General features: G+C 38.4%; 1 protein-coding gene across 1 annotated transcript; it reads left to right on the plus strand.

Annotated features, from left to right (window-relative positions):
* The first annotated feature begins 589 nt into the window (after nt 1–589).
* b3gat2 (beta-1,3-glucuronyltransferase 2 (glucuronosyltransferase S)) lies at nt 590–22,905 on the plus strand. Its single transcript, XM_077612502.1, has 4 exons — nt 590–1,502; nt 13,513–13,657; nt 17,332–17,480; nt 21,343–22,905. The coding sequence occupies exons 1-4, from the start codon at nt 975–977 to the stop codon at nt 21,427–21,429; spliced, it is 909 nt and encodes a 302-aa protein (XP_077468628.1). The 5' UTR covers nt 590–974; the 3' UTR covers nt 21,430–22,905.
* The last annotated feature ends 60 nt before the right edge of the window (nt 22,906–22,965 follow it).

A 22,965-nucleotide genomic window follows, 5' to 3' on the forward strand; every position in this document is an offset into this window, starting at 1 on the left:
GAATGGAGCCTATTAAACCATTTTCTGTCATCCCATCAGTCTTAGAACTGATTTATCCCTGGGTGAACTCATTAAATGGGTTTCATCCAAATCACTAAGCAGAGGATTGATTTTAGTCTCCCAAAGCCACTTTGCCCGAGGACAGTGGAACATCCAATATTTTGTAGCGTACATGTTCTAAAATAATGTTCTATTTCTGAACGATTCCAAGCAATAAAAAAGCACTTCTCATGAAAGTCTGAATTTTTTTACCAGCAAGGAGTTTGGTAAGAAGTATAGCTGTGATATACAATATATATTTTTAAAGGATATATTTTGTAATGCAGTAGCAAAACAGAAAATTATCTAGAATAAGATATAACAAACTATTATAGAAAAGTATGCAAAGCCAACATGTATTGTACATATTTTTTCTTTTAACTCAAAAGGTGGACAGTTATAGTGCCAGTTGTATTTTTTTTCAGTGTAATGCTCTCTCTCACACACACAAGCACACACATACACACAAACTCTTTCTCTCTCTCTCTCACTCTCTCTTTCTCCCTCTTCCTCCTCCTCCACTGCACCTGCTCCTCCCCATCCCGCTTTATTATCCTCACGCTCTCAAGTGATGCTTCATAGCGACGAGCGCCTAGTGCTGCGGACTAACTCTCGCTGGACCGACCTCAGGATTATTTTTGCCCCGCCAGAGGCGCGGAATCGCCAGACTAAGGACATGTGGGCTTCCAGGGACAATCGGATAGAGGTGAACAGGACGACAAGAAACACATAGTGACTTGGAGAGAAGAAGGGGAGAGAGTTGGTGCAGACGGGACCGTCAGGCGCGTGGAGCTCAGTTCATTTTTCTATCTCAACGGGAGACTGAAAGAAAGATCATGCTGGTACCGGAGTATGAACATGTGCTTTGATTAATACAAAACAGAAGGCGCGGGCCGCGATGAAGTGATTGGGAGTGGACATTCGGTAACTTCGCCATGAAATCAGTGTTCTTCAGCCGATTATTTATCCTGCTGCCTTGGGTCCTAATAGTCGTCATCATGATTGATATCGATAGCAAAAGAACGATTTGGACTCCAATGGGCACTGCGCGCGGAAAGGGGCAGCGGCCGGCCCGAACCCCGGGGCTCGGTGCCCCGAAGAACCACTCTGCCCTGCCGATCATTTACGCCATAACTCCCACTTACACGCGGCCCGTGCAGAAAGCCGAGTTGACCCGAGTGGCACACGCTTTTCGCCAGGTGCCCCAGTTCCACTGGATCGTGGTGGAGGATTCCACGATCCGCACGGATCTGGTGAGCCGCTTCTTAGCTCGGTGCGGCGTGCCTTACACGCACTTGCACGTCTTCACCCCGCGCAGGTTCAAGCGCGCCGGGATGCCTCGAGCCACCGAGCAGAGAAACGCGGCCCTGGCTTGGCTCAGGCAACACCGGACACGCCGGGATGCCGGGGTGGTCTTCTTTGCAGATGATGACAACACTTATAGCTTGGAGCTGTTTCAAGAGGTGACCCTTTTTATGTATTCAGTACTGAATAGAGGACTGAAAGAGGGAGCAACTAAAAAGGTGGAAACAAAACAAAATTCACCTTGTGAAATTTAATATAGATGAAGGAAATCTCCTGAAATTTAGCTTTTCCTTCAATCTACTCGGTTTGTGGTCATCTTGTTTTTAACTGGCATGAATGATGTGCTGCTTTTACACCTGCGGCTCTTCCTGACACAACTGTTATATTCACCCAGCTTTAGGAAAAGCTATAACCCAACCGAGTATAGTGTGATGTTAAGCTATTATCTCAGTGAAAGACTCGCCATGCACCCATCTCAACTCAGATTAAATATAGAATACATTGGCGAGAATATCAAGACCAGCCTACTGAAGAGACTCTCATGCAGAATTACCATTGGGATAATAAGCAGATACGCAAAAGAATTATCAGAGTTTTTGCTGGTGCTTGAAATCTTAAAAAAACAAAAACATATATACGAATTCAATTACTCTTGTTTTTTTCTTTTCTGCTTTTCGATGCATAGCTGTTTTGTCTGAGTTGCTTGCTTCAGATTTTACTGACAGATCCCTTAGTTACCACAATAAAAGAAACATAATACTTTGTTCTGCATTGTCACACCAAACATGTATTTTTCTACAAGTCAGTCAAGTAGAGCAAAAGAGTAATTTTATGACTCTTAACTCTATAATTCGAATGCATACAGTAAATAATGTTGCATCTTATTTATTATTGTGCCAATCCAAGGCTAGTAACTTGGGCGTGATAATGCAACCACAGAAGGAATTATGCTGTTAAGCAGCAGCGCTCTGAGGATTTGAGGTCTTGATTGTATCGGTGGCGGGATGTAGCTGCAGAGACAAGTCATTTGAAGGTAGTATTCCCAAAACGGGATAAATTCAAAGGAATACTGGGGGAAGTGTTTTTATTTTGATGGGAGCCCTGATTTCTCCAAGGAGACTGAATCCGTTTCTCACCAGGGAATTCCTTATTAAACCCAGTTATTATGTTCATAAATCTGCATGGCTGTGCAGCATTACGTGATATGGATATCGACGCAAGCGAGAGTTATGTGAGACCCGCGATGAAGATGAAACGAGAACACGGTGATGATCTCTGGGCTTTGTTTGTTCTTAGCAATTCATTGAAATCAGTCACATACGACACAGAATGAATAGTTAAAATTGTGGTTAGGTGAATTGCTTACTTCTGCTGGCAATTTGCAAAGGTTGGCATTGATCGGGAAAAATATATTTGTCTGAGTCTCACATGGCATTTTAAGATATTTGTTTCCCAGGTGTGGAGTGGAAATGGGAGGGGGGAAATGGGAAATTTTGAAGTGCGTATTGGCAGACATGAGCAAGTGAGAACACTACAATAAAATCGACCTTTAGCAGGTAAACGCTACACATTTGAATTGAGTATAAAATTCATAGCATCCTACTTAATATCTTGCAGCTGTCAATGAGGAATCTCACCATCTGATTACAAGAATACATTTGTATAGGAAGCCACCGTCTAAAAGATGACATTTTAAACAAATAAAAATTCCATCATTGTTTTTTTTAAATAGCATGTTTAGAAGGTTTCATTTACTATGGACAAAATGGGGTTCTTGAATAAATCTTGTTTTTTTTTGGATTATTAAAAAGTTCCTGTTTTTTTACCATGCTGTATATACTTAATCTGTTTTCACATGCATATTTAAAGTCTTTAAACAGAAATAAAATATTGTTGGTTACTCATAAGTATTGCTTTAGTTCGCTAATTTATCTGTGAAGGAAGGGTGCGTTTGGTCCCAATCAGTCATGCTGCCAATCTGAGTGCAAACGGTTGTCAATCTCTGTGTGCGCCCAGTGATTGACTGGCAACCATTACAGGATGCTGTCTTCCTTTTTGCCTTAAGTCAGCTGGGCTATAGCAGCTCCAAATGACCAAGAACAGGATTAATGGCTATTTTAACTACGTGACTGGATGGACATGTTACTTTCAGATAAGGTGTCTTTTAGAGCAATACATGAGAGAAAAAACATTGTCTTAAATGTTTTATCCCCCAAGGGTTCATCCTAGTTTGGAAGTGCGCTGCGGCAAAAAACAAATTCACACTCAGTGTGCTGAATCTCAGCGGTGAATGTGCCACTCTATAGGTCTGTAAAAAGAGCATCTGTTTTATTATCTGTGATAGAAGCCTGTCCTCCCTCACTTGCTGCCTATTTCTTTAGCAGCACTGATATGCCATTAATGGTCTGTCATTGAGAGACAATGGGCCGTCATGCAGCAGGAATAACCTGAAGCAAACCATGATGATCTCTGGGCTGGATGATGACAAAAAAATAACCGAAATTTTATTTGACTTAAATTTAACAGTTCATATTTTTAGGATATGGTGCAGCAACAGTTTAATAAAGAGAAGAAAATATTGAAAACCCACTGAACAACTGGTTGCCAGCATATATCATTTTTAAATGATGTATTTCCAACTTTGAGACAAATACATTTATCGTATTTTCCGCACTATAAGACAAACCTTCTTAGATGGAGCTGTGGTAGTTGTGGTAATGGTAGGTAATGGTGGTTGATTAGGAGTTGTGTTCTACATCAACACAATGTAGCTTTGTTAAAGGGAATTTCGTACAATGATTAACCAATATTGATCCATATACATAGGGCCCATCGGTATATAAGGCGCACTTCCGGATTTTGAGAAAGTCTTTTATCTGCGCCTTATAGTGCGGAAAATACGGTACTGTTCATTGTTAGGCTTGGCCGCGACTCAGCAGCCGGCTGTCAAATAGGAACTACTCTTCGTAGGCTTGTAAAAGCTACGGTTTACGAATTCAGTCTTCACGAAATGGGCCCGGCCAGAGTATAATCCGAGTTCTGAAATGCTTTGGGAATCCTCCCAAAATAAATTGAAGACATCCGTCTAAATCCATCTGAGGTTTGCTGACTTTGCACATAAATGCAGGGGTGAGCTTTGTCGTCTATCAGTCAACTCACGTGAGATGAGCAAGCACAAAGTTAATAGGGTGCGAATATTGTCGCGTTGTTTGATCAGGTCACGCAATCATTTTGACCCACGTTATGCATAAAAAAGAGGGGGAAAAGTGACATTTGATAGAATTTGAAAGTTCGAACAGTATCCCTGTCAATGTTCCTTTCTTTAAATTTGGTTGTATAGCACCCAGGGTTGTCAAAAGTATCGAAAAGCATCTAAGTATCAATAATGGAATATCTACTCAAGTCACATTTATTCCTATAGTTCTTAATCAAAACAAATATCTCAAATGACTTTACAGGCCCACAGTTGACAGAATTCCATCAGGATACTCATGAATGCATAATTACAAATGTAGATCCTTTATGAAATCTTTCTATTGAAAGTGCATACACATTCACATTAGTTATTCATTTTTTTGCAAGCCACAACAAAATTTATGCTTCCCAGTGTGAAACATTGATCCATCCACTGCTGTTATTTTGCCATAGGCCAATTATATAGCATAATTTGACAAGTAGCGTTTCTACTGAAAGAATGTGCAGTTTGCCAATTATTTAGTTACCCATGCTGGGGACAAAATCCATCCCTTTTCTGAGTCTATTCGTACGCCTACTCTGCTTTGTTGTTGATTACATATGAAAGAGACTGCCCAGTCTGTTTTGCCCTAAGAGACTACAGCAGAATAATTAGCTAAATGTGTTACAAACAACCTTTCTTCTCTCTTATGAAAAAAACATTGGTACGTAGCAAATGTTTAACAAGTCTCCTCACTCTCAGACTGGAGAGAAATCAGGTGGAAAGACAATTTGCATTAGAACAAGTATAAAGAGGTGTAATTTTCTGTTAGTGGTTGTTGGCAAGGTCATTGTTTTGCATGCTTTATTATGCATATTATTATGTTACGAGGTCTCCCAGGAGCCAATGGGAAGTAAAAAAAAAATAGAAAAATGCACAGCCGCCAATGTTGAGTCATGAATACTTTTAGAGTTGATTTTGTGTTTCAGTCCATTGCCTGCCAGCGAGTAAATTTATGAAAAATGATAGTTGTTACAACACTATCAAGATTTTGGCTCCTTGGTGGTTTAAGTAGTAATATGACAAAGTTAGATTGAGATTAGAGTAAAAAAACAGTGTTTTCTTTTTGACTAGCATCTTCAATGGCAACCAATATGTTGCAATAGTACAAGCATTTTTGTTACAAATTTCCATCTACATACAGTACACAAGAAAAGCTGACTGGTGTGAAAACACTAAATCAGCAGTTTTCAATGATATGACAGTATGTGGATTCATATTGGTGATAACGAATCTAATGATCTGTTCTTTGGAGCCATTTGTGAAGGTTAACTGTTGGAGTCTTGTTTCAAGCAGTGAATGCGATGAAGACCTGAGTGGTTAGTGGTACCTCCCTTCCATGTTCCTGAAAAGACGACTATGGGAATGGAGGAGCTTTCAGCTTACGGCAGCAGAGCGCAAGCGTTTGATGCTGCCTGCAGAAGCCTGTCATCTAAGCAAGACTTTCCTTGAGACCGTTTTTCAATAATTTAACTACAGCAAACCTTGCCTGCTCCACAGCACACGTCGCGTATTTTAGGGAGCAGCTGTGGTGGTGAATATCCTATACCCAAATGGAATTTGGGACTCAGGAAATTTGCAAGGAAGCCATCATAAAGGTTTTAGCTTGGTCATTCCAAACAGGTGCTACAGTGTATTTATCATATCTGATCAAATAAGATGTCAGAGCAGCAGAATATCATGAAATAAGAAATAAACATTTTCCTTTTTTTTTTAATCTAAGAAATACATGTGTATACGTATAGGCGGAATGTTGGAAGACTGATTAGCCTGTCCGACTCAGGATTCTGAAATCAAGGGTTCTATCCCTGGCAGGTTCTGACCTTCAGGTGTGTATTTGCATGTTCTCCCCATGCTTGCGTGGGTTTTCTTCGGGTACTCCCGTTTCCTTCCACATCCCAAAAACAGGATGGTAGGCTGATTAAATAATTCAAGCAGTCCATAGGTGTGTGTGCGTGAATGGTTGTTCGTCTACTTCCAATTTAATCCCAATAAATTTGTGAACTGTATTTCAACTGGATCGAAATTCGTAGTACAGCATCAAGTATCTGTTTGTAAACTTCTACTTTTGAAACAGGTCGGTTAGTGCTTTGTTCAAAGACAAATTGGGTTTACAAAAAAAAAATCCAGAACCAGGCTTCGACCAATGTTTCGTAATTGAAATACGACAGAAAGAGAAAGTGCTGGGATCAAGGGAAGGGGGCCATAGGAGAAATTCAATTTTCTCAAGTCTCTATGAGCAATTATCATAATTACATAGTGCAGTAGGAGGCATGAAGGTGGGGGTTGTAATGTCAGAGAAGCGAAGCGGAAAGGGGACAAACCTCGCTGGCGGAAATCCTTCGTAGTTAGGCGAGGGGCTGGATGAGAATGGAGAAAAGAGGATGGTGACAGCAAAGCTTTTAAGGGCCAATGTAAATGGGAGAAGCTTTTACACATCAGCTCCTTGCTCATTTTTTCCTAATCTGGCAATTAAACATTCCGTCTATGTTATGAGCTCCTTCTATCTATCATTCTGGGCTCCTTTTGGTAAAATTTAGGTTAATAGAAGCTTTTTTTATTGAACTAACACATTTTTAGACAATTGGCTATTTAAACTGGGAGGACTGGCTTTAAATGCTCACGCTGTAAGATGTCCAATCCTTTTTGGCAGCCAATGTATGATAAAGCATGCGGCAGGCTCCAGCTATTTGCAACCTTGAACAGTATAAGCGATAAACGGAAGGAATGGCTGAATGAGCTCATGACAAAATTGTGCTGGTATTGCTAGTGGTGTAGCCAATGAAAATATTGCTACCGAAATTAAAATTGGTGACATTGTGATTGTGGCGCCAGCATGCAATCCTCAACTGCGCGTTCTACAACGTAGCTGCTGATGTGCTGCATCACAAGGTTGGCACACAGAATGAGCTGCCACACCATTCTGCCTGTCCCTGACATCAATTTGGCATGGTTGCTACCTCTACTGCTGGCTTATCAGCATAACATTTACTTTCCATCTGTGTAGTTTCTAGTGAATTAAAAAAAGACGTAAAGAAGGAATACTGCAGAAAAACAGCAATATTGTTCTTATCCAACTGAAATGCAGGTACACGTAGCCATTCATATGAAAGACTCATCATAATCACTATAATTTCGTTTCATTGAAAGGCATTTCTTAGAAAGAAGTCTTACGGGTGTCATTCTTTCTGAGAACCTGCTGATTTCCCTACAAAATTCAATTTAAATGGCTCTGCACTCTATGAGGCCTGCTCGGTTGGAGCACACAGTACGAAATCACCTTCATCTATTTGGTTTTAACACATAAACCCATGAAGCATTCGCCCTTCGCATATAATGCACCATTGCATTTCAGTTTCCATGCTCATAAGCGGCCCACTTAATTTGATTCATTCATTTTCTCCTAGCTCAATTCTTCCCTCTTCAGTCCTTTGCCTCTTCAATGCATTTTAATAATGCAAAGATAAAATTACAAGTGATTAAAATCATAACCAAACCCTCATCGTGGGACACGCTTTTTCTTCAGTGCAGGAGTTACACACACACAGCATATATATATTAGTTTTATATCCCCCAAATTATTTTTGTTATTATATATATATATATATATATATATATATATATATATATATATATATATATATATATAAATAATATAATAACAAATTATAAAAAATGTATATATATATATATATTTTTTTTTTTTAATTACAAAAATAATTTGGGGGGATATAAAACTAATACTATTTTAAGTTTATTTATGTACTTATGCATCCCTCCAACGCTTAGTGCACAATATTTGTTCGATATCAATCCAGGCATCAAGTATTTAATAAGCATATGAACTATTCATTTTTCATAGACAGAATCTGTTTGTTTGTTGATAATCGGGTTCACCTGATCGGTTCTGTGGCATTGTGGGTCCAACAAATATTTTGCCGCACCCTCTTTTGTCTACCTGTATGTCATATGTGTTTATGACTTAGCCGGTGTCATTTGTCACGCATCACTGCTTGTCATTTAATGTGCAGGAACAATGAAGGATTTGTTATTGCCCGGCAATGGGAGCCCCGAGGTGAAGTGTTAATGAGATTGGAACTATAGAGAATTTTGAATACACATCATTGTCTGCCATTGGCTCCCAGCTATAAAAGCTAAATTGATGTTTAGCAGAATCCTTTACAGATTCATCAGTGATGTTAAAGAGAGGCTCGGCTATGGTCAGCTCTCAAAAGTGCAAGTTGAATGAGTGCTCATAAAAATAGGAGCATTGTAAATCGAGAGCAATTGAACTAACTCTTCAACAGCAACCTAAATTCTGGTCTTTTGTAAAAGTAGTTCCCATCTATTCAAAAATCTCATAAACTCACTGACATAATTATCTTACAGTATTTATTGGTTGCATACTCGAAGTGCTTATTTCACAGTGTTGTATGATGTCAGAACTGTGAGGTGGACTTGCTAACCACTCTCCGTACCACCATAAAGTCTCAATTATAGTATATACAGTGCTACCACGACTTATGAATGTCTCTACAGATATTAATATTTACAAATATGAGTGAGTGTCCTATAAAAGGTTGAACATTATTCATTGACCTGCATGTAGAAATTGACAATCAGAGGTTCTTTTTAGCAGCGAAGTAACCCAAATTGGAATTTACGGTGATCTTGCTGGTACTGCAAAAACTTAACAGAAACTATTTTTTTCTAGCCGGGGGTTCAAATGGGAGTAATTCCGGGTTTAGTTTTCCATACAGAGACAGTTCAACCCACTGTCAACAGATCTCCAAAGATGTCTCCAGGCATCAACCAACCTTTACACGTAACTGTCTTTTGTCATTTCCAGTACGTCATTTACGTATCATATCCATAGAATTGCTTTATATGGAAGGGTGCGGTCTGAAAGCCTTGATAGTCATCTCCACATTACTGCACTGCACCTGTTGTACTTTCAGTACAAAACAACAATATCGAGACAACAGGATGGTTTCTCAATGGGAGCTCTATTATTTGCCATGCACAAACAAAACAAAAGGGATTCACATTGCATCAACACAATGCACTGGCTTACTGAAAATAACAATCCTTGGGAACAGTTACATGCAGAAAAAAATTCCCTCACGTTTTTTTGTGTTTCTTTTAATGATACAATTTCATAGAACTGGTAGGTGTTTTCCACAACCCTCTTTTGTCTGAGGGTGCAACTTGAAAAACAAGACTCTTTTCCGAGACCTGATATTTTTGAAAGCCTGTGATAATTGACATAGTAATGCTAAGAACCTAGATGAAGAATTCCTATTTTTTTTATCTCAAATCTGGCAGATGAGAAAAGCCTAAAATATTCAATGTCTTTGATAATTTATACACATTTTTTTCCTAATGTTTACATTCCATTTGCCAAATGAATTTGCCATTTGTTGACTCAAGTGAAAAATATTGCTTTTCTAAAACATTTTGCAAGCACCTCCATAATGGAAGCGTGTTATTTTCAGAAATGCATCACATTATAATGCAATTTTGTTGGTCGGCCTATCTGTAGGTATGAAGACATTTACTAACCGACACGTATGTTTTTACACTGAATCACAGAACCTCGACAGAATGTGCCTTCCCCTTTTCTGTCATTACATTTCTATCGCTGAATTTCTGGGAACCACTTAGTTTGAAGAATACTCGGAAGCATATAAAGCAGGGGTATCAGACTCGGGTTGGTTCGCGGGCCGCGTTAACGTCAACTCGATTTCATTTGGGCCGGATCATTTTAGATATAATATTTAGATTTTTTTAATAAATGGATTAAAAGAAATCGATTAAAAGCCCTGAATATTCAGTTTTTTATAGCTCTAAAACAATGTTTATAGCTCTAAAACAATGTTTATTTTAGCTTTATATATATATATTTTTTTTTAGATTTTACAAAATGATTTTTGAACTAAAAACACAGAAAAAATGGATTAAAAAATTACAATTATTGATTTAAAAGGGGGAAAATCAGGAAATTTAATATACATCTATACTCTTCTATACTCCCAGGCCGCCACTTTGACACGTGATATAAAGCAAACTATAATTAAAGCTGCAGATAAGACATGCATTGAAATCACCTTGCTAAGTGCATCGCTTAAAGAGGGAATTTGATTGACACATTGTATGAACAAAAAATAGTGTACGGATTTTGAAAGATGCTTAAATGAACCATTGTATATTTGATTACTTTAAAATGGATTTACGATTTATTTTTCCTCATATTCGATATTTTAAAATTGTTTACAAGTTCCAGCAGTTAAAAACACAGTTGCACAAACAAATATGTATGGATATATATAAACATATACACACAGTCCAGATACCAATTAGACGACCTTGCATGTGCTAAAAACTATTTTTTACTGAAAAGTTTTGCCAGGTTCTTAGTATTTCTCCAAAATAACTTTGGTTTTCTTCAATGCCCTGCTGTATACCAGCATGAAATATTAGCTCCGCTCACACAATTTTATCAATAGCAATAAATCAGCTTCAACTTGAAATCCGTGTTGTAAAATACTCCTGTGACAGCACTAATGTGCAGATGGGAGTGTGTGTAAAGCTTTTGCGACAGTGAAGAATAATGCACCATCTGTTGAAGTACTGTTAGCTCCAATGATCCTCCCATTTTCCGTAATAACATCACCTTTGTAAGACTACGGGGATGTATAAAGCATGTAATGTATGCATACAGTATGGTTCGATGATGCTCTCATTGTTGCGGTCTAAATAGCTCCCGACAATGGTTTGCTTGAAATAATTGGTTTCAGACATTTCTACTCATTGTGGTATTTTTCTCTAAATGCAGAATGTGTGAGATGCAACATGATTATAAATAGTGTGACTTTATATCTATTCATTTTCCATTTCACTTATTTTCATGAGGGTCATGGGTTGCTGGAGCCTGTCCCAGCTGACTTAGAGCAAAAGGTGGACTACACCCTAAATTGGTCGCCAGTCAGTCGTAGGACATACACAGTGACAGACAACCATTCGCACTCACAGTCACACCTGAGTGGAAATCGATACCAATGGATCAAATGTTATTGTCCAGTGTTCTACCAATAGTATGTTGGAGATCTACTGATGGATCGCGATTGATGTGTTGAGCAAGCCTGCACTACACCATCAGTGACCTTGTGACTATATAGTACAACATTAAAGTCTAAGTGGATAGAGAGCAAACAAATAACAGTGAGGCAGCAGCACTTTGACATAAATATTTGAATGGCATCTTCTATAGTCATACATTTGAGGGAAAAATGCATGTTTTTTTTCTATGCGTGCCCAAGAATTGACTAACAACCAGTCAACCAGTCGAGGTGGGTTCTAGCCACGAAAAAAATCCTGACTTTCACCATGTACAAAAAACATAGCGAGTCAATCTAGTGGGGACCCGAGCTCTGGCTCAAAATGAGCTTGGAGAGACGCCCACACACTCGCAACCCTAATGAGGACAAGCACAATGGAAATTAATGGATGTACTGGAAGCCAGTCTTTCTTTCTTTTTTTAGGTGGCAAAATTTAAATAAATTATTGAACACATTACTTGTGGAAATAAATTATTCCCAGAAAGGATATTTTATTAATTGCTTTCAATTGATGACGATAGACGTCCAATCCTTATGAAGTGGGGGTCTGGCAGCCAATGATTTATACATTTTAATTTGTTTATTTCACTATTTATTGAGATGACTATTCATTTGCTAATCGATTAGCCAAGTAACCGTGGTGACTCTAATTTACCTGCCTTTGATGGTGCAAGACGTCTACCCATCGATTGGATATCTTATGTTGTCAGTAGAAGCCAAATGGCAAATGGCTTTTTAATGACTACAATATGGAGCATGCGAAAGCTGAATTTGACACCTTTGTTTTAAAGTGTCAAACTCGACTGTTCTTTGAGTTCATGTGTTCAAAGTAGTAGCTCATCAGCAGTCAATGCATGACTTCTCCACTAATCCAAATAACAACGATGCTTCAGGACGATCACTGAATAAGTGTCAGCCTCTTTCTTCTGTTTCTCAGCTTTCTTTTCATACTTGATTCCAGAAGGTAGTAGAGCTCTAGTCAATTGAGAATGACCTGAGAGAAACCAGGCAGCAGCTACAGAGAAACCAGCGAAGAAGGTTTAAGCCTGATAAGGTTGAACTCAAGGGGGCTATGGTGAGAAGAGGGAAAGAGGTTCAAAGTGGTTGCTGTGTTTCTGTCTCAGAGGCTGTGGACCTTGGGGCCCGGACAGGACACGGCTGTTAGTGTGCAGAATAAAATACCAGGAAAGAGGAAATAGAAAGTGAGGAGAAGAACGGGGTACCGTGAAAACACAGCTCTATGATAATCTGAGCCAAGTTTGAGTGGAATGGTTATGGGGGAATAAATTGGTAGAATTCTGAAGAAATTATATGCAGAAGAACCATGAGATGTGGGGGATCAAACATCAGGAACTTTAAAAAAAAATAGTTTTTGACTTTATCAGCACAAACACGATGACTGGAATGAGCATTAGTCTGAGTTATTAGGTATCCCCTTCCCAGATGGTGTCCTTTGGTAAAAGTAGACAGCAATGCTACTTGTATTAGGTAGCATATACTGTAAATGTCTGTTATTTCTCTCTCTCTCCCGCAAAACCATTTTCTATCTCGCTGCTTTAACCAATAAGCAATAAACAACCACATTGGGAGTACACTGAACCCCGATGTTGTGCATCTAAACTCTTCAATTTATACATTCATATTCATTTTTTTTTTAAAAGAGAGGCACTGGAGCATTGTTTTTTGGTAGTTTACTCAGTGCAACTCACTTCATAATAAGTAGCAGTTGGATAATAGTCCGCAATTCAAGCAGAATTATAATGAATTCCGAATTAAAAAATGGATTTCACTAAAAAGTGCCTTTTTTGCTTCTAGATGAGGAACACTCGAGGTGTCTCTGTATGGCCAGTCGGGTTTGTGGGCGGCAGGGCATATGAGCGCCCACTAGTGTCAGGGGGCAAAGTCGTAGGCTGGTACACTGGCTGGAGACCAGACCGTACCTTTGCCACTGACATGGCAGGTAAGGCTTAATAGAATTTAAACTTATGGTATTTTCGTATTCAAGATTGTCTGATAACAATGAAGCTTGGAAAGAATTGACATAAGAGTTTAGAAATTTAATAGTGTCACACTAAAGTAAATGTTCCGATGTACTTCATCATAAAAAGCAGCATCTCAACCACACGTATATTTTCTGCTAGTAACCAGAAACACAAGATTAATTAGTGTTCCTTGCATGAATGCTTTCAAAACACACATGTACACAGAACTGATTGCACTGCGGCCGACCACAGACGTTCACATTATCTCCAAGATGCACACGTCAGCCCGTGGGATTATTGTTAATTAAACCCTCATAACAAGAGTGAGCATCTACTTTTCATTCTACTACCTTGCTCCACTAGTAGCATGCTCATCTCTTTTGCCTAATCTCCTTCTAACACACTCATATACATACACAGACTACCTAATTATCATTCCTATATTTATGCTGCACAAAAAAAAGAGTCAGTCCCCAGATTTACTGCAAAAGCAGTAAAGTAGGGATCTTTTTTAAGTTAAATTGCACAAGGGCAACAAAGGACGTGCTGAACCAGTGGACCAAACTTTATTCACTTTTAAATGATTCTTTATAAGCCATACAATGGGGTGACTGTAGACCCTTGAGTGGGCGCCAGTGCTCGTCCTAATAGTTTTGTGTCGCACAGAGCTACATTGTTATCACAACACTAAAGCTGCACGTCAACAATGTGACCTCATTGAGCAGTACACAAAAGAGCCTGGACCAATTTTGTATATGCATGTGAGTGTTTGTGTGTCTATGTATAATGCATATGAACACAATGATACACCCTCAAATTCATCATGAATTTCCTTACCATGAAAACACCTACCAAAACGTGAAGTGATGCGAGCAGACTTGCGTACTTGTTCCAGAGAACTGCCAAGTAGGCACGTACAGAACCACATTTTTTCCACTTTTGATCCGATCCTCATAGCTGAATCAGGATATCTGTCAAAATGGGTACATTTCTGATATCAGAGCTTGCGCTTGTCTAACTGTCACATTGCAAATCAGTGCAACTGCATACTTGTACACACAACTGATGACAAAACACACAAACAGGACACTAACACTGAGACGAGGGCGCTTTTGTTAAAGTGGCTCACAGCTGGAGAAGTGGTCCCTGAGAAGGGGACATGAATGCTTTTAACCTGTAGCGACCTTGTTGGTAAGATGCTGTAGTTCCAGAGGCAGTGATATGCGAAGAGGATGAAGACTTTCTGCAGAGAAGTTAGACCATCCTCTCACACATAAAAGCGTCACAGCAGTCTGGCTAGGTGATAAATGACCAAAGAATAGTTCACGCGGGGTCTAGTAGGACACCTCAAGTGTTCTGTCCTTGTCAGTTTTTATGCCACTACTTGAAATACTTGTACAAGCCAAAAGCAATTATCTTTCTTTCAAAACACACAGTGAAGGATTTTTTTAATAGAACCCAATATAATTTAGGTTTGTGCCTTTACCAACTAGTAACTGAATTTAATCAATATATTAACTCTTTTTTAGGGCACTCATTTAGATAAATATATTCTCCATGATGGCATTTTAGCCAAGCCACATAAGTACACTACTCGCTGAATTAGGGAAGAGTAGCTTTCTGGTGAATTGTTAGTACTTTATATGTATTATTTAAATATATTTCAACCTTTGCGAGTGGTCTCAAATTTTGAATACACAGGTTTTAACTGCGCAATATGTGTGGTTTGTCCTGATTTAATTAAAAACGCACAATACGAGGGCAGTTTATAGCTTCAAAATGAGAAATCTTGACCTATGCGAGGGATGATAAGCTAAAAGTATTTGCATGGCCGCAGTTTGTCTCTGTGAGATGCGTGCTGACACATATCTCAGAGGACTGCTGTCTGAGAGCCTGTGTTTCATTAATTCAAGATCGCTGCAGTCAACAACATTTTGCTCAGACAGGAAGAGAGGGAAATGAGAAGTGGTCAGGATGCTGAATTACTCAAGGTGAATTCCCCAACGAAAGCCTTGATTACCAAGGCGTGCTACCGAATAACGCTTTGCATAAACAAATATTCCGTAATGATGTATAGACCTTGCGTGAAGACCAAAATAGGTTCTGAAAGGACTGGTGCCTTTTGGCTATTCACCCACACATTTTTCACATTGGCATTTATGTCCATGTAATTAGCAACTTAATGGAAATCTTATTCTGATTAACTCCTGTCATTGACGGGGCTAGGCGTTCAATCAATTTGAAGTGGGAGGGTGGGGAGCAAAGGAACAAATGTTTTTTTACTGCCAAACTCCCAGTTAAAAATGGCTTGGACGTCTACTGGTGATGAACGCATTTTAAATTCACAACAAAAGGAGGAAAACAGCCACACTATTATAGACCTAACACATTAAAATGTGCAACTACTGTAAGCGAGTACAATGGAATAATAATTGGATTAAAATACTGTTTTCCCTGAACAATTTAGATGACACTGTCTCCAGTAGAGGAGTCACTAAAAAAGACAATGACTTTCTTTTTTAATTTGGTGTGAGGGCCAAATAAGGTACATTATATGTGTAATCTCAACCCAAGTGCAAATTTGAGTGCTATTGGAGAATGTATTTTTTCAGATTGTAGCCGTTAAGAGATTTAAGAGCTGCCGTACAGGAATTAAATTGGATTGTACCATGAATAAAAGACAAAGTGGACGCTTGTAAATTTTAGTGCCTGTCAACAAGAGGATGCTTTTTGGAATTTCTGCGACAAACTGCTTGCCTGTTGAGACTCAGTCATCAACAGTAATAGTGTAGCTACATTATGTTAATAAGGACAATAAAGAATAAATGTGGGTATATATATACACTCAAAGGGCAGCACAGTGAAAGAGTGGTTATGTATAATATTGTATATATTGACGTTGTACACTCAGTGAGCAAAACAAACTCTCCAGAGAAGTTTCAAATCCCCAAATACCAAATGGGGCTATAAACAAGTCGATTTCACTGAGCTGTGGGCCAATTCACTGCATTAGTCAGGTTGCATTGAGGTCGGATGATCACATTTTTTAAAGGTTCAAAACAACTACAGGCAGTCATCTATTCAAAGGCCCGAGTCTTGAATTTTAAATTCTAAAAGCTCCGGTCAATAAAAACGACTTAATATGTTTATAAAATTGCAGCCAAACACAAACTAACTGCAGCCTGAGACAGAGCAGAACATTATCGCCCAATGCTATTAAAATAACCCCCCCCAAAAAAGATTGACTGTCTGTACTAAAGTACTTTGTACATCCAGTCATTTAAAAAGTAAAATGATCATTCCTTCCACGCATACATTTTAATAAAGCTTCAACTACATTGATTACGTCTCATTGCCGACAGTTCATTACAAAACGCTATTAAAGCTCACCTCTTCATTGTCATCCGTCTTGAGGAGCTTTCTAAACCGGTCCATCTCCATATTGCCATTACTGCAGAGGAATTGCACACCCCTGTGGTAAATTAATTTCTTATCAGCCATATCATAGTCATTAGATACATGAATGTGTGCAATCATTACCCGCCGTAATGATAATCGCCTCATAATAGGCCTTTAATGCATGTTGGCTAACCACTACTCACCTCCCTCCCTTATTTCACCTTGTCGTCTACCCCTTCATCCTTTGTCACAGGTTTTGCTGTGAACCTCCAAGTGATCTTGTCCAATCCGAGGGCACAGTTCAAGAGGCGGGGGTCCCAACCTGGAATGCAGGAGTCCGACTTCCTTAAACAGATCACCAAGGTGACGGAGCTGGAGCCTAAGGCCAACAACTGCACTCGGGTTAGTGAAATGGCAAACCTGTTTCTATGGAAAATATTGTTAAGCGGTTTCAGCATTGCAGTAATGGAAATCAGACATGAATGGATCTTCACACTTATATTTACAAAGGACAACACTTTGATTTACAGTACAAACAATACACTCCAGGATGATGCTTCGTATCCTTTTCATCTAACAGAAATATCAGAAATTAAGGAAGTTACTTACGTGCCTTTTGGACAACGGATAGACAATTCATTCATGTATCTTTCTTCCCCTAAACATTTCTTAAGTTATAAAAGTGTGAAAAAAGTTAAGCACTTCCTCAGTAAATTTAAAGAGAAAAATAATACATTTGAGCGGATCTGTCAATCACCAAAATTGTAATTCTTATAAAAACAATGTAATTCTTATAAAAACAATGTAATTCTTATAAAATTACAATTAATATGACTTATCTCAATGGTTCGGAAAGACTAAAATAAACAATCTAAAATCGTGCTTGAAAATATCAAATGTGCTCATGTTTAGTGTTTATGAAAAAAATCACGATGGGCAAAAAGCTAAATCATAAAGTCAGGCATTTAAACATTTTCAGATTGACCTGGAAATTCTGACCATTTCACCCATACACTTTAGATAATTAACTTGGCTAAGGGAAAAGCAGGAGAATACTGGCTATATGACCTAAAAGAGCTCATTTGCACAACATTGAATTGTTCTATTATTAGCAAAGTTGACTTTCATCTATCCATCCATCTAGCAAGCTAGCGATCACTCTGAAATCAACACAGCAAGGGTTTTAGAGTGTGCGTGTGTGACAGTAAAAATAGACTGTGTTAACTCTCTCCCCACTACTGTATTGACAGCATGAGTCATTCCTAAAACCGGTGGCCTGCTCTAAACTTAGACACACACAGCTTAAGTAGAGTAGAAATTGTTTTATGTGGCACAGTCAATTGTAGTTCTGTGCTTAGACAGCTTAGATCGATGCTGCTCATCTTAAATCACCGCAGTCCCTTTTGGCACTTGGTTTTATGAAGCCACTCATCGTCTTGACAACGATCACAGAGGTGCCTTCAAAGACCTGCTGAGAAATGGATTCTATTACCCTCTTTCAAGGGAATCATCAACTTGAGTATTACAGTCCGCTGTTTCCAGGCTATACAGGTTTTATTTATTTGTTTTCCCTCCCACTTGTTTTAACATCCTTGATATTTGTGATGTGTACTGACCGGTGTATTTTTTTTAATCCTTCGGGTAAGGGACAGAAAAAATACATTTATGAAATGACATCAAAATTGGGATAATAAGGAATCTGCATGAACACATTAAACAAACAAGTTAGGAATTTTCAATGTAAAAACTGAATTCTTACCAGGTGCAAATCATGTGGCTAATGCTGTGACTGGTCAATCAAAATGGAAGCACATATTCATCCTTTTTTTTCCATATTGGTAACCATGTGATCATACCAAATTCAACCATTAGACACTGGCCTCTCAGTCCCAGATTGTGTCCGCATAATTTGCTTTTCCTCTTTTTTCAATGCGTTTTGAGTTTAATGGAGTTCTTTTTTATCTGGTTTTGCAATATTGTAGGCTTAATATATGCATGAATATACAGAGAATATCCAGGTCGCAAAGGTCAAAGAGCCTTCCCAACTTAATGCTGCTTCGTCGTCGAGTGACGTCATGATTTCCAGCGTAATGAATATTGAATCACCTCTGGGTGCTTTAAATCATTTTGAAACATATAAACCAAATCCATTTTGCGTCCTGTGTAAGGAAAAGTCGTGTGTTACCTAGTGTGTGTTGCACTGCAGTATGTCCCTGGAGGATTTTTTTGGTAAACGTCTCCTGCAGGGATTAGGATAAATATTCAGACCTGCTGGATCATCACTTACAGTTGAATGCTCCTACAGCTGCTGCCGACAGCTCTCTGTTCAAACTATCACCACGATTATCAGCCCCATTACCTTTAATGAGGCTGATATCAACGCTGGCCTTTAACAGGCTGTGACATCATCAATCATGTTATTGCTAAGGCCAAAGTTATGAAATTAACTCATTTTCTGCCACTGACGATGACAGACGTCCAAATCATGTGGCTCTTTTTAACTATCTGCAAGTTTGAGGCCCCTGTACTACATTTAATTTTAAAAAATGAACAATAATTGTGCATGAAAGGGTTAAATCATCAGGTACAAATAAAAATGTGTATATTTGGGGGTTATATAGAATATTATTTTTAATCTATTTTAATTAACAGCCTCAAAATACAGTTGACTAGTAGCGCATATAAACCTTTGCAGCCAATCGATAGAAATGTAATCCCCTTCCAGTTATTGCACTTGAGAGATCTGCTTTATTAAGGAGAGCAACAATCACTTGCCTCCATCCTCTAAGGCTGGTTTCATTGCAACAATCTCTGCTCTGGATATACTGTATGCAGCATTGAATAAGTACAAACAAATCATCAAAAACCTTACGGTATTAAATAGCTAGTCACTTGTTGTGTTTACAATACGATAAGTGAGTCAATGGAATTAACATGAGTAGAATCAAAGGTAAGTTGTGTCTAGCTCCCATGCAGTGCTGTGGTAAATGGTTGGCCTTCTCTATATACGTTCCCTGCAATTGGCCGGTAATCAGGACAGAGTGTAAACCGCTTTTTGCCTGCAGTCAGCAGGAATTAGGTTCCAGCTATCCATGACCTTTAACGGGATAAGCAGAATGGCAGAATGACCAAAGTAACTAAAGAGATAGGCCTCAACGAAGACTGAAAAATGACACTTTGCTCTATTTGATTTGTATTGACTCTCTGGGTTTCAATAAATTGTGTTATATTCTATTAATGTTGGCTTAATGCTCCTATGGCATTCAGCAATTTGTTTACTGTTGTTGAGTGGTTCTACTATTGCATGCTGTTTGATCTGTGTGTTTAGTAGGTTTATTGCCGAGGGAAAAAAATGCATTGTGGGAGAGTGGAAGCGAATGAACAAGCTATTTCGATAATAAATTGGCATTGCATTGGTTCGTTAACTTCTGATTCATTTTCCATTTTCTTTCTTCAATTTCTAATTTTGAAGGGAAGAAAGATATTATTTTTTCCTCTCTGTAAGCTTTTAAGGGAAATAAAAGCCTTGGTAAACATTTTCTTCCTGGGATGCATCATGGAAGCGAGTGTAAAAAAATGTGAGGGCTGAAGAACCAATCATAAGAGTTAAATTGAGACATGTCAAATGTGTGTGTGTGCGTGTGTTTAAAGGGCAGAGTTTTCTTGGAGAAACATTTAAGTGCATGATTAGTGCAGGTGAACACACACACACACACACACACACACACAAACACATTCAGTTCCCACAGCTCTGACATAGTTCTTAGTCAGTGTTACACGAGTCTCATTAGGTATGGAAAGTGGACCAATTAGTGGCACAGTGGGCAGGAAGTGGTATATTTCAATGAAGAAGCCCCCACACACGTGTAGCATTTGCAGCTGGCGATAAATCAAACCCCTGCGAGTCTTCAGAGTGCAAAATGTTGCTTTGGAGCCACAAATGTCGCATACATCCGAATTATAAGCTAATTAGCTGTAGATAGAATGAGAGAGTGAAAGAATGTGAGAGAGAGAACAGGAAACTAGTAATTAAATTAATCTTGTCGCGCTTGTTGAAAGCATCAATTTTTGCATGTGTCATGTTTTTAGAAAGATCAGAATTAACAAGTATAGTGTTGAAGATTTTGAAGAAGAAATTATCCTCTCTTTTTTTCCAACAAGGGCCCAAAAAAGTTTAATGTATGACTGGCATTTACACAAACTATATTGCTTTTTAGGCATTCATTCGACTGTTTTTTTGTTTGTTTTTTTGCTTGCCCCCTAGGTGCTGGTTTGGCATACGCGTACTGAGAAACCACACCTCGGAAATGAGTCAAAACATCCTAAGGACACGGTGGTCATCGAGGTGTGAGTTATGAAAAGAAGAGTATTTCAAACCACAAAAAGATTCTGGATTTTCTACATCTTGGCTGAAACTTGCTGCCAGGATATTGCTCACTCTCCTCAATAAACAACAACTTTACACTGAGGAAGTGAATCAGTCAAAAACCTTTCAACGTGAGCAATGGGACGTTAAAGACAAGCATTGGAAAGTCTGCAAGATTAACCAATACACCGCTAATCAACCCAAATAAGACAATAAAAAAACTAAATTTCTTCCATCCTGGAAGAAAAATTTAGAGCATCACGCTAAAGTTCAAATGTGATTCCCATTTCTCTTGGTGGTGTGTAATACTGTGATGTCTAAACATTCAAGACTAGTGGATCGTTTAAAAGTACTTGCCAACATTGTCTGACACTGCTACTGTAACATTCTCAAAGTCAAAGATCATGGGATAAATATTTTGTGACCTGTACGAATTCACTACAGTTGTGTTTTTATATGGGGTATTTCTTCATCTGTATTGACAAAACGAGTACAGAAAGGTTTTGTGTCAAATAGAATGTAGAATTTACATTCTGAATTTTGATCATCTTGTGATTAGTTTAGTTAGAATCCGTTTACTGCCAACACGTCCGATCCCAGTCAAAATTGATCATACATTTAGTGCTGTCAGTGGCAGTCAAATAGATAAATAAGTGCCATATAAAGGTTTGAAATTTATATTAGAACACAAACGGTGGGGGGAAAAATTAAAGAAACAGATGGTTTAATAAAAGTCTATGGAAATTGGTCAAATTGGATTGGATGTTTATCACTGGTAAGGGCACTAAAATAGTTATTTGCATTTTGGAGATTGTCAAAATTGACGTCAATGAAAAGGTGAGCAAAACCTACATAAAGTCTCAATATTTTATACAAATGCATTATTGGAATGTATCTAAAGGATAAGTAAGGGTCAGTACTTGAGGTTTGTCCATCAAATAAACATTGTCCATTGTCCGTCTTCAAGAGGGAAAGACATGCGTGTTCTGGTAATAAAAAAAGTAAGAGGTTGATTTGTGGGAGGAATTCATTAAATTGTAAAATGGTTCATGCAGCAAGCCTTGAGGTATCCTTCTGAAAAGGTCATGGAATTTACGTGTGAGCGTTTGACAAAGCAAACAGGGCAGCACTGAATAAAAGACTGGCCTTTGACGCTTATACCCACATGAATTAAACTTTGATAAGTCGATTCAACACTTTGACTGCCTATGTCTACCAAGATCATTACAACTACAAAAAAAGCTGTGATTTTTTAAATATTTTCATTCGTGAATGTACCGGTCTATTGATTGTTTTGTTGCTAGCATACGTGCTCACTACATAACACACAGAAATCAGAGTTCTCATCACCGTCAAAGTCTCATGGAAACGCAAATTATGCCTTTGGTAGGTCATTTTTCATATTTTCCAGATTATGTGATGTCTTTATTCATTATGAATAAAACGTGAGTGTGGTATCTATCTATTTTTTTCTTTTACCAACTACCATAACACATGCTTTGTGAAAACTATACCAATATC

This window comes from Stigmatopora argus, chromosome 11, assembly GCF_051989625.1.
Source record: "Stigmatopora argus isolate UIUO_Sarg chromosome 11, RoL_Sarg_1.0, whole genome shotgun sequence".
Taxonomy (NCBI): domain Eukaryota; kingdom Metazoa; phylum Chordata; class Actinopteri; order Syngnathiformes; family Syngnathidae; genus Stigmatopora; species Stigmatopora argus.

Bases quoted from the DNA above. Each gene is read 5' to 3' on its own strand.
- b3gat2 (XM_077612502.1), top strand. From the start codon at position 975: ATGAAATCAGTGTTCTTCAGCCGATTATTTATCCTGCTGCCTTGGGTC. The intron at 13,658-17,331 runs GTAAGGCTTAAT...CCTTTGTCACAG, and splicing joins CTTTGCCACTGACATGGCAG to GTTTTGCTGTGAACCTCCAA. The intron at 17,481-21,342 runs GTTAGTGAAATG...CTTGCCCCCTAG, and splicing joins AGGCCAACAACTGCACTCGG to GTGCTGGTTTGGCATACGCG.